We start from the raw sequence: 12219 nt of genomic DNA on the forward strand, positions 1-12219 counted from the left end.
AACGCAAAATAGCTAACATCTTTGGATACCACAGGCACTACTAGCTCAAAGTCATTTACAGTTTCAGCATTAGATTGCACTACATTCCCCCTGATGATGTCTTTGTGGAGTTTGGCTTTCAGTGGTTTTGATAAAAAGCAAGCACCGCGTGAAAATAACAGGGAACAGGAAATGAGGGTGGCAGTGTCAGATTCCAAGGTTTGAGAAGTTGTGCTGTACCTATTAGATGCACATATCCCATTAGGAATAATTGTGGTTAATAAGAAGGAGATCTAAATATTATTTTCTTTCTTTAACTTAAAAAAAAAAAGATTTTATTTATTTGAGAGAGAGTGTGAGCAAGCATGATTGGGGTGAGGGGAGTCAGAGAGAGAACAAGTAGACTCAGGGAGCCTGACACGGGCCTGGATCCCAGAACCCTGGGATCATGACCTGAGCAGAAGGTAGATGCTTAACCAACTGAGTCACCCAGGCACCCTTAATTTTACTTCCTTATATATTTGAGAGAGGAAAGAGAGCACTTGCGAGAGGGGGAGGAGCAAAGGGAGAGGGACAAGACCACTCTGCACTGTGTATGGAGCCCAGCTCAGGGTTTAACTCCATGACCCTAAGATTCTGACCTGAGCCAAAATCAAAAGTCAGACACCCAATCAACTTGGCTGCCCAGGTGCCCCTATTATTTTCAATTTAGGTATATTATTTTTTCAAATGGCTACTAAGTTATTAGAACATAAATACTTATTAAATTGTTTTGGACTTAACAGGCAAATCAGTATTTCTTTTGACCCAGGGGTGCCATAAAAAATCAACAAGAACTTAAGGAAGCCATGAACTGGGAAAGTTTGGGAACTTCTTTTATTTTATTTTATTTATGTATTTGACAGAGATCACCAGAAGGTAGAGAAGCCGGCAGAGAGAGAGGAGGAAGCAGGCTCCCTGCCGAGCAGAGATCCCGATGCAGGGCTCCATCCCAGGACCCTGGGATCATGACCCGAACCAAAGGCAGAGGCTTTAACCCACTGAGCCACCCAGGCACCCCAAGTTTGGGGACTTCTGATCTGATGTATGTCAGAGGGCAGTGTGGGTGCTCTATAACCATTAACTCCCTTTCATCCCTTACTTTGTTTGAGATGGTTTTCTCTTAGTTCCTTTCTTCATTGATGATTCATTCATTTCATGGATACTTAGGGAGTGTTTCTTCCATGGCAGGCATGGGTATCAAAGATGAATAGATCTCGGGGCGCCTGGGTGGCTCAGTGGGTTGAGCCTCTGCCTTCGGCTCGGGTCGTGATTACAGGGTCCTGGGATCGAGCCCCACATCAGGCTCTCTGCTCTGCGGGGAGCCTGCTTCCTCCTCTGTCTCTGCCTGCCTCTCTGCCTACTCGTGATCTCTCTGTCAAATAAATAAATAAAATCTTTAAGAAAAAAAAGATGAATAGATCTCAATCCTTACCTCAAAAAGTCTAAAAACCACTCCATTTTATCATCTTCATTACTTTATCTCTCTCTTTCTGCCAAATTTCTACTGTTATTTCCCCCAAGACATACTCTGTAGCACTTTCTCAGCACCACTGCAACATTTACTTGTGTGGCATCAGCCATCATTTTACTGATTTTCAAATCTGTGTCTCTATACTTGGCTTCTACCTTGAACCAGTTATAGCCTCATTCCTCCATTTCCAGCTGTATCCAGGACATTATTCAGTATCTTGTTTTTACTTTAAGCTTGATGTATTTAAAACAGTATCTTCTTCCGTCTTAAATTGCCTTCCCTCCAGCCACTTCATTTCTTGTTGTTGCTATTCTTTTGGCCTCCCAGATTTCAGTCATCTATAAACTTTTTTTTTTGTCTTTTCATCTCCTATTTCTATTCTGTCAGATTTGGTTCTTTCTTTCATTCCCACATAAACCCTTTTTGCTTCATGTCTCAGTTACACCAACTTTCTAGCAGTCTTGCAGTTTCAAGTCTCTCCAACCCCCAACTATAATGTGCATATTGCTGTTAACTTCTCTAACATGTGCTTTTTATCAAGTCATCAAGCTAAAGAACCCTCAGTGCTTCTTTGTAACTCATTGACTCAAACTCTCTGCCTGGCTTTTAAATTTTTGTGGAATTTTGTTCTGCTTCCACTTGTTAAATTTTATTGCATATTTGTTCTTCTTAAGTCTGCCAGAAAGTTGCCGTGCTTATTCCAAACTTTGTCATTCAATCAACTGTCAAAGTACTTAAGAATTATCCTAAGTTTTTCCCTTACCCTAACAGCTCATCATTCACCAATTTTTACGTCAGAAATCTCTACATTCTCCCTGTAAATGTCCTATTTCAGAATCCCCTCATTTATATTCTGGACTATTGAAGTAACCCCTTAACTGATCCTCTTATCTTCACCTAAGCTTTCTATGAGACAAATGAAAGTCATTTCCCTGCTTAATAAATATCCATTAGCTCCTCCCCACCGACTTGAAGATAGATATACTTGGTGTGGCTTTTAAGACCATTCTTATATGGCCCCCTGCAACCTTCACTAGTTTCAACTTTCCTCCTACATTTCTCTCCAGCCACACCAAAGTACCTATAATTATCTGAACATGCTATGCTTTTTCACTTTTTTGTGCTTTTGCACATGTTCATTGTATTTGTAATGTCCTCATCCTAGCCAGCTTTCTGCCTAACTAACTTCTAGCCCTTTAGGAGTTGGCCATTAGGTGACTGGCAGATGGGAAACTTTATAATGGATGGAAGTGGCTAACATCACCTGAACCTACTGGTCAATCTTAGCATTCAAAGAAGAGAGAGAGACTTTATGTACCTCTTAATATGATTAAGTAAGAAGTCCTCAAGACTGCCTGTGAGGAGCTCTACTAAAAACAGTTGAATCTGAGCTCCTGGGTGGCTCAGTTGGTTGAGCATCTGACTCAACCAAATACTGCTCTGACTCTTGGTTTCTGCTTGGGTCCTGATCTCAAGGTCATGGGATCAAGCTCTGTATCAGCCTCTGTGCTTGACTGGAGTCTGCTTGGAGATTCTCTCCCCTGACCCCTCCCCCGATCCCTCTCTTTCTCTCTCTCCCTCTCTCTCTCCAAAATAAAATGAAATAGGGGCGCCTGAGTGGCTTAGTTTAGCGTCTGCCTTTGGCTCAGGTCATGATCTCAGAGTCTTGGGATTGAGCCCTGCATTGGGATCCTTGCTCAGCAGGGAGTCCGCTTGTCCCTCTCCCTCTATCCCGCCCCTGCTCGAGTTCCTTCACTCGCTGGCTCTCTCTCAGATAAAGAAAATCTTTAAAAATAAAATAAATCTTAAAAAAACCCAGTTGAATCTGAATATTATCAGTCGTTCAGATCTAATTGCTAGTTTATCGGATACCCTGGAACGTTTTAAAGCATCTAACTAGCTTAAAATCAATAAAACCTAGACTTGGAGTAGCTCCAAGTACAAATGACCCAGTGTCTATATCAAGTAAATGAGAAGGAGGAAGAGAGGAAAATTGATAGAGTTAAAAAAACTCAAGAGACATTTCAACTGAATGTAATTCAGGACCTTCTTTGGCTCACAGTTTAAACAAACTGTAAAAAGAAAGTTTTAAGGGTGCCTGGGTTGCTCAGTCATTAACCAGCTGTCTTCGGCTCAGGTCATGATCCCGGGGTCCTGGGATCTAGGCCCACATCGGGCTCCCTGCTCAGTGGGGAGCCTGCTTCTCCCTCTCCCGCTCCCTCTGCTTGTATTCCCTCTCTTTCTGTGTCTCTCTCTGTCAAATAAATACATAAAATCTTTTAAAAAAAAGTTTTGAAATGATGGGGAAATTTCAACCCTGACTAGATATTAGATTATATTAGGCATAATTTTTTAGGCTTGATAATGGTTTTTGTGTATTTGGAAAAAGGAGCCCTTCTCTGTTAGGGACACATATGAAATATTTACAGATGAAATGATACTTAAATGCCAGTTCTAGGCTCCATAATCCAGTGTATACATGGAGGACAGAGCAGAGTAAGTGGGTTGAAGGCAAAATATGACTGAGCATGACCTAATAATTATTGAAGGTGAATGATGGAAATGTGGAAGTTCATTATACTTTCCCCCTTATTCTTTTGTGTTTGAAATTTTCCATAATAAAACATTGGGAGGAAAAAAGACAACTGGGCATAAAGGCCACTTCTTTTGGTTATCTTTCCTAATAGTGACTCCTGCTCAGAACCTAATCAAGCTAGGTGGTCCTTTTATATATCACTCTAACTGTTCACACCTCTATTGTAACACTTACTTCATTGTATTGTATCTGTTGTCTTTAATCTCTCCTGTGACTGAGCTTCTTGACATATTTATAATTAAGTTCCCGATTTCACTTCAGTTACCATCATAAAGATATTTGCTTTCATAGATTTTTGTTACTTGATATTTTGTAATATCTATATATCATTTTAATTTGTTTTCTTTTAGGTTGCATAGCAGTAGGAAAATCCCTGAATAGCCGAAATTTTAGCAAGCTCTTGCACTCTTGCCCATACCAATGTGATCGTCATAAAGTCATTGTGGAAGCTGAAGACAGATATAAAAGTGAACTAAGGAAATCACTTATCTGTAACAAAAGTAATTAATTCAGCAGCTTTGAAACTATAATTATGGCTATACCTTCTGAACTGTGATCTAGAACATTAAATATATTAAAAAGCTAGAGGGCAAAATAATGTCTAAAAGAAAATGTCTCTGAGAAACCAGTGTTTTAAGATATACCCAGGGAACAGATTTAGTCTCTGGTGGTTTAAAATTCTTCCTAATCCATCTAAGGATTCCCATTAGAAGGGTGGGGGGAATACCATACTAATGGAATTGATGTGCTCTCACTCAGATTGATACTGTAAGTATCCTAAATGTCTTCTGTATTTTTCAGAAATTCTGCTGACCCCACGTAGAAGACAACAACTCAGTCATGAATCTACTGCCTCTGGAGAAATAAGTGAATATATTTAATTTTTAAATAAACCTAAATTGCATATAGTTCTGAGAAAAAGAGGACAGCTGAAGAATTGTTCTCAGTCTCATTGTCGGTGGTTCTTAAATGATAACCCTTGGCTCTGGTGAGGGCCATAGTTCCTAAGAAGGAACTTCTCACTTTCCTTCCTCATGTTGCTTTCCTCACTCATTTCTTGCCAGCAGGGGAAGATGCAGGAGGAAACTAACATTTATTAAGCACTTACTGTATGTTACGTGTTTTATAGACATTTCCTTTAATTCTTGTAATATTGTAAGGTAGGTTTTATTTTATTCCCACTTTAAGGTATAAGAAATTGGCAAATGACAGAGCTTACATTCAAATGCAAGCCTGTCTTTCTTCATAAGCCCCTAGTCTATCTTCTGGATCACATTTCTATTTTAAGAACGAAATTATTCTCCTATGAATAAGTGCTTCAGAGAGATTTTGCAGAAGGTTTTGGTTCATAACTACAGCACTTCATACCATCAGAACTGAAGAGACAAATAGAGCCCTGCTTAAAAATCAAAATACTTCTTAAATGATGAATTAATTTATGAGAATTTTTATTTAACTATAGGTTAATGTCTCAGGTTTATCACCATTCCAAATTTATTATGGAGACTTAAAGAATGTTATCATTTTATTATCTTCATATGGAATTAATACCTGCAGAGTAAGAATAAGCAGTTGAATAACCTTACTTGTCAAAATAACCTGGAATTTAGTAATATCTATGGTGTTATTCTGTCATTTATTGCAAAGATATTTAGACTTGATACATATGGGAATGTTTTACCATATACTTTTACGTACCATTTTCATTTCCAAAGCCTTAAAAGAAGTTTCAGATTTACTTTTTTAGATTTTTTTTTTGTCGGTGGGGGGACACCTGAGTGGCTCAGTCAGTTGAGTATCTGCCTTCACCTCAGGTCATGATCTCAGGGCCCTGGGATCAAGCCCCACATCAGGCTCCCTGGGAGTCTGCTTCTCCTTCTGCCTGCTGCTCCCCCTGCTTGTGCATTCTCCCTCTCTCTCTCCCTGACAAATAAATAAAATCTTTAAAAAAAAAAAAAAGATTTTTATTTTTTTAAGTTATCTCTACATCCAACATGGGGCTCCAACGCAAAACCCCAAGATCAAGAGTCACATGCTCTGTCAGACTGAGCCAGCCAGGTGCCCCTCAAATTTCCTTTTTATGTCTGGGTCTTTTTCTAAGTTTAAAGTTCTGCATGCAAATTAAAATTAAGTACAGTACTCATGTAGAGCAGCCCACTTTTTAAAGAAATATTTCCTGTAGAAACTGTTAGAAAATGGTTACTTTTCCATAGAAACATGTTGCACTTGGAAAAATTGGTTGTGACAAGGAGTTGGCATCAAATTAATAATGGATTTTTTTTCAACAACATGACTTAAAAGCAAATGTATAACAACTAAAATTATATCCTATAATCATTTTACATAGTAAACTCATTTGTGGAGCCTCATGAAATGTACATAATTAGGGTTATACATTGATTTTACAGAGGGATCCTAAATACTGTTAAGTGATGTCCAGCTCATAAATAATTACATCTTTTTTATGAGTTAAAATTCTTTAGCTTAAAGCAAATAGTTAATAATTTGGCCTGCTTTTTTTAGAATTTAGAAAGGCGTCTTGAGGAGGTATGGTATAGATTGGTCTTATACCTCTTTCTCAAGCAGGCTAGGAATTTTGGATATGTTGCCATTTCCCACCCACTTGATTTCCCTTTCTTTTTGAGAGACATTTATGACCATTTGTATGGTTGTAGGTTACATTCAAATTTTAAACCATCCTTTTAAGAAGAGACCATTGCAACATCTAAGCATTTAAAGAGCCTAGGCTCTCGTTCAGAATGGACTGGTACTGTTTTTTTTTTAAGATTTTATTTATTTATTTGACAGACAGAGATCCCAAGTAGGCAGAGAGGCAGGCAGAGAGAGAGGAGGAAGCAGGCTCCCCGCTGAGCAGAGAGCCCGATTCGGGGCTCAATCCCAGGACTCTGGGATCACAACCCGAGCTGAAGGCAGAGGCTTAACCCACTGAGCCACCCAGGCGCCCCCAGAATGGACTGATATCTTGAGAGGGTTTGAAAAATAAGGGTCTCTAGAACTGAGCCTTCTTTCCCCTACTCTTTCCAAGCACCTGATCAATATAAGAGGAACACTAAAGAAGCCACAGAAGGGAGCCCTGTGGGGTAGAGCTGCTTCCTCCGTCTAGACTGCTTTATTCTGTATTCTGCTGCAGTAACCTTTGAGGAATTGGGCACATATGTAGGAGTCAGTGAAATGTCAGCTTGATTAGAAAAATGGAAATTGACTATGAACAACTTCCAGATGCTCATATCTTGAATGTTATTTCAACCTGTCCAGTCCTGATTATGAGTTCAAATCATTTAGCAAGTGAAGTTGAAATCATGTATTTCTTGGAAAACAACAGTTTTTCAGTAGACCCAAAAGTAAGGAGTAACTTCATTGATAAGTTTTTTTGTTTGTTTGTTTTTTAAGATTTTATTTATTTATTTGAGAGAGAGAGAAAGAGAACACAAGCAGGGGGAATGGAAAAGGGAGAAGGAGATGTGGGGCTGGATCCCTGGGATCATGACCTGAGCCAAAGACAAGACGCTTAACCGGCTGAGCCACGCAGGTGCCCCCATTGATAAGTTTTGAAGCACTTTTTTTTAACCAATAAATTCTTTCTTTCAACAAATATTTATTGATCCTCTTCTATGTGTCAGATACTATTTTAGGCATTGGGATACAGTGGTGACCAAAACAGACAAAAATTCTTACCTGCATGGATCTTGCATTCCAAGTAATACCATTAAGTAATAACCAGACATTACTTTTATTGATTTCTCAGCCTTCTGTTGGTAAGATTTTAGTTTCTGTTTTAAAAGATCTGAACTATGGCTCCTGTCCTAGGAGAGGTAGATAGCTAACAGTCTTGACCTGCAAGGGGAAGATTTTCTAAGGTTATCCCAGCACAACTGTTTCAAGTAGCAGCTGCCTTAAGTGGAAATACAAAAAAAAAGTCTTCCTTATCAGCATCTATCTACAATTATAACATGAGTTAGCAATGAATGAAAAAACTTCAAAGAAAACTATTTCCTGGTAATCATCACCAGGAGATATTAATAAACACCAACTGTTTATTATTTTTTTTGGAAAGTATCCCTAAAAGCCAGATAGTTGAAAACTTCCTTCCTCCGTGCCACCTATTTTTTGAGTCTTATTTATTTATTTATTTATTTAGTTTTGAAGATTTTTTAAAAATTATTTATTTATTTATTTGACAGACGGAGATCACAAGTAGGCAGAGAGGTAGGCATAGAGAGAGGAGGAAGCAGGCTCCCCACTGAGCAGAGAGCCCTGTGTGGGGCTTGATCCCAGGACCCTGGGATCATGACCTGAGCCGAAGGCAGAGGCCTTGACCCACTGAGCCACCTAGGTGCCCCTATTTTTTGAGTTTTAATCAAGCTGAGCACCCATATAGGTAGTGAATGTGCTTTTTAAAATGAATTTCAAAAGACCCTTACTTTAAAATATTTATTAAGCCTGTTAATTAAAGTAACAAGTGTTGATATTCTTTTTTATTCTATGAAGTAATGGAGCCCTTTGGGAAGACTGTATCTGTAAGATAGGTAAGCTGTTTGTTAATTGTCCTCACAGGAATGTTGAGAGACTTAAAAATCAAATGTTTATAAATTCTTGTGTTTCTTGTTGAAAGATGTTGCAAGAATTATTGCAAGTATGATTACAATAGGATTAAATTACAGTTATTGAAGAATTCAGAATGATAAGGCCTAGCTTCATAGTAGGCACTCAATTTTTAAAATTGACAAGCATTTCTCTGTGATGAGTAGTGCAGGCATGAAGCTTTCTCACTATATAGTTCCTATCCATACAATAAAGTTAAGCACCTATTTGGGTCTCAAGAAGATCCATTTTTTCAGCAAGTACTAATATATTGTACAATTCTTCTTAATTACAGAAAAAAGAAGAATTCGTAAAACTTTACTGAAGAAGAAATAAATTACCTTTGCAATGGAGTTAAGAAAATGGGAAATCACTGGAATTTAATTTTGTGGTCTTTCCCCTTTCAGCAAGGACGGAAGGCTGTGGACCTTGCTCACAAATACCACAAGCTGACCAAACGTCCCGAGTGTGCAGCTCCTTGATCGGAATACTTGCCAGTTTTTAGTTTCAACACTTAAAATACAATGTCTTGAAGAAACACAATTTAAAATACTCTTCTAAACTCTCATGAAGCAGGAAATCTGAAAACAGGAATACTGTTTTAATTGCATACTTTTTGTGATGCTCTATCTCATCGAATTATTAAAGTAATTTATAAAACAATACATTTTTTTTAAAAGATTTTATTTATTTATTTGACAGAGAGAAATCACAAGTAGGCAGAGAGGCAGGCAGAGAGAGGAGGAAGCAGGCTCCCTGCTGAGCAGAAAGCCCAATGTGGGGCTCGAACCCAGGACCTGGGATCATGACCTGAGCTGAAGGCAGCGGCTTAACCCACTGAGCCACCCAGGCGCCCCAAAACAATACATTTTTTAAAAGATTTTATTTATTTGACAGAGAGAGAGATCACAAGTAGAGAGAGAGAGAGGAGGAAGCATGCTCCCTGCCTAGCAGAGAGCCTGATGTGGGACTCGATCCCAGGACCCTGAGATCATGACCTGAGCTGAAGGCAGAGGCTTAACCCACTGAGCCACCCAGGCAGCCCCTAAAACAATACATTTTTAATGTGTAGCTTAGTAAGACAAAATTCCTTTATGAGGTCAAACATTCATTTAGGAATATGCTTTTATTTTTCCTTAAGCTCAAGGAATACAGGTCAGAGAAATAAAATGATCAGCCTTTTAAACATTATTTAACATTGTGATGGGTACCATGTGAGACATTTGGATTTTAGTATATTCTTACCCAGTGAAAGTTCTTTCCGGGAACTTAGAATAGTTTCCCAAGCTGTTCAAGTGAAGTTCCCACACATTAAATCAATGTTTGACATTTTGTTAACTAAAATGTTCCCCTTCCAAAGGCTGATTGTGCAGTTCCTTCGAATACTCTCAAATTCTGTGATCAGGTACACTTCTTTTTGGTGCATGTTTATTTACTTTTGCTTTTTACAAGCTTAGAACATTTTTTTAAGTTAGTTTTCTTTTAGTGGGAAACCAAACTATTTGATCTCAATTTTCTATTTTTCTTATTCTTTTTATATTCCTATCATGATCCCCAAAGGATGCTGTTGCAGCCTGTATTATACTTAAAATGCTATGCTGTGGCAAAGTGATTACGTATCAGGGCCTGCAAGCTCTTCTGTACTTATATACCCATTGGCTCACTACAATGACACTTTCATGTCATTGTAGATTTCTTCAGTCCCAAAGGTTCCTTTCCTATAAGTTTTTAGTCTTTGACCTTTTCACATCATGACTATTTCTACTTGGATAAACTCAGAATTTTTATTAAATTTTTTATTTTCTGATCTGTAGTAAAGTTCCAGAGAGTCAATATGCACAAAATCTTCTATTTAAATCCAAAATTTCCTTTAAACGAAAGAATAATTTACAATTAGGAAAATTCTTAAAGCGCCCAAAATGTGAATGAATCTAGCCCATTTATCTCCATTATCTATCAGTATTTCCTAAGTACTGTGGGGAATACTTAAAAGGCCGGTGGGTTGTTCCAATTTGTACTTCTCAAGATTTATGCAAGTTATTTTAGGTCAAAAGGGAAAACATTTTGTCTGTTGCTTCAACCTTACCAGTTTAGATAATCAGAAGTTGTTTCTTACTATTGTTCCAGATATGACTTAAATGTATTTTTCCACTTCAAGTGGGTCTCAGGTAATAGTTCTTTTATTGATTGGAAATTATGTATGTAATAGAAAAATCAAACACTGCTTCAGTGAAACATCCCCAAGAATGACATACTATAGCTTAGACCGATTTGTGTCAGTTATTGAAGCTGTATATAAAATAACCAATACTGGGACACCTGAGTGGCTCAGTCGATTGAGTGTCCAACACTTGGTTTCAGGTCATGATCTCAGGGTTTGTGAGATCAAGCCCCACATTGGGCTCCTTGCTGGGCAAGAAGCTTAAGATTCTCTCTGCTTAAGATTCTCTCTCTCCCTCTGCCCCTTTCCCCTCTAAAAAATAATAGTAATGAAAAGAAAAGAAAAGAACCAATACTATATTGCCTTCTTTTTTAAAAAATATTTTATTTATTTATTTGTCAGAGAGAGAGAGTGCGAGCACAGGCAGACAGAGTGGCAGGCCGAGCAAGGAGCCCGATGCGGGACTTGATCCCAGGACCTGGGATCATGACCTGAGCCGAAGGCAGCCACTTAACCAACTGAGCCACCCAGGAGTCCCTCTATATTGCCTTCGGAAACATTGAAATTTTGTCCTAACCCTTGACTATCTTTTGGTTAACACGAGCTGCTTTTTTTTCCTTCAAATGGAAATATTTAGTAATAAAAGAAATGAAGACATATCAAAAGGAAAGCCAAAGAATGACACTTTAGAGAACTCTATGGCTTTAAGAATTCAGACTTAGCCAAATCAATGGGGAATAAAAAATGATTTTAATAATGATAGACCTTTGGAGTTAGAGGTGACCTCAGTTATAGTTAGTTGCCAGAGGCATGAACTGCTGTATAGTTCATGTACAACAACCTGTCCATTGGTGGCTATCTTTGATTTTACATAAATTCTCAGAAACAGGGAATTTACTACTTAGGGTGATAATTGATAGTCATTTCTTCTTTACATTAAAATGAAATGTGCCTTCCTCGAGCACCTTTTGTAGAACCAAAAAAGTTGAATTTCTTTTCCAGATGCCAGTCCTTAAGAAAGGCAAAGATAGATCACTTTCCCCTTTTCCCTCTACATCCTTTATCCTTCATGCTAATAAGCCCCAGTTACTTCAGCAGAACAGTGTCATGTCTCCTATGAGCTTAGTCACTGACCACTTCTTTGCCTTTATAAACTGTATCCAGAAAGAAATGTGGCCTGACTGCCAGAATAAGGGATCAACTTTGAGGGGCCCAATGAGATTTTATGGACCTCACCTAAGATACTTCTTGGTTTTCTACATGACCAAGTCTCAGACTCTAGTTAATATAGTTTAAGATTTACAAATTATGGGCTGGTTGGGTGTCTCAGTCCTTAAGTGTCTGCCTTTGGCTCAGGTCGTGATCCCA

At 38.3% G+C, this 12219-nt stretch overlaps 1 protein-coding gene across 1 annotated transcript in view; it reads left to right on the plus strand.

Moving 5' to 3' along the window:
- Positions 1-9357, plus strand: part of TERB1 (telomere repeat binding bouquet formation protein 1) — a 49330-nt gene extending 39973 nt beyond the window's left edge. Inside the window, 4 exon segments of the mRNA XM_047712114.1 lie at positions 4439-4588; positions 4890-4955; positions 8986-9000; positions 9003-9357. Of these exon segments, the coding sequence (XP_047568070.1) occupies positions 4439-4588; positions 4890-4955; positions 8986-9000; positions 9003-9172 (401 nt within the window). The 3' untranslated portion in view covers positions 9173-9357.
- The last annotated feature ends 2862 nt before the right edge of the window (positions 9358-12219 follow it).

This window comes from Lutra lutra, chromosome 17 (assembly GCF_902655055.1).
Source record: "Lutra lutra chromosome 17, mLutLut1.2, whole genome shotgun sequence".
NCBI lineage: Eukaryota > Metazoa > Chordata > Mammalia > Carnivora > Mustelidae > Lutra > Lutra lutra.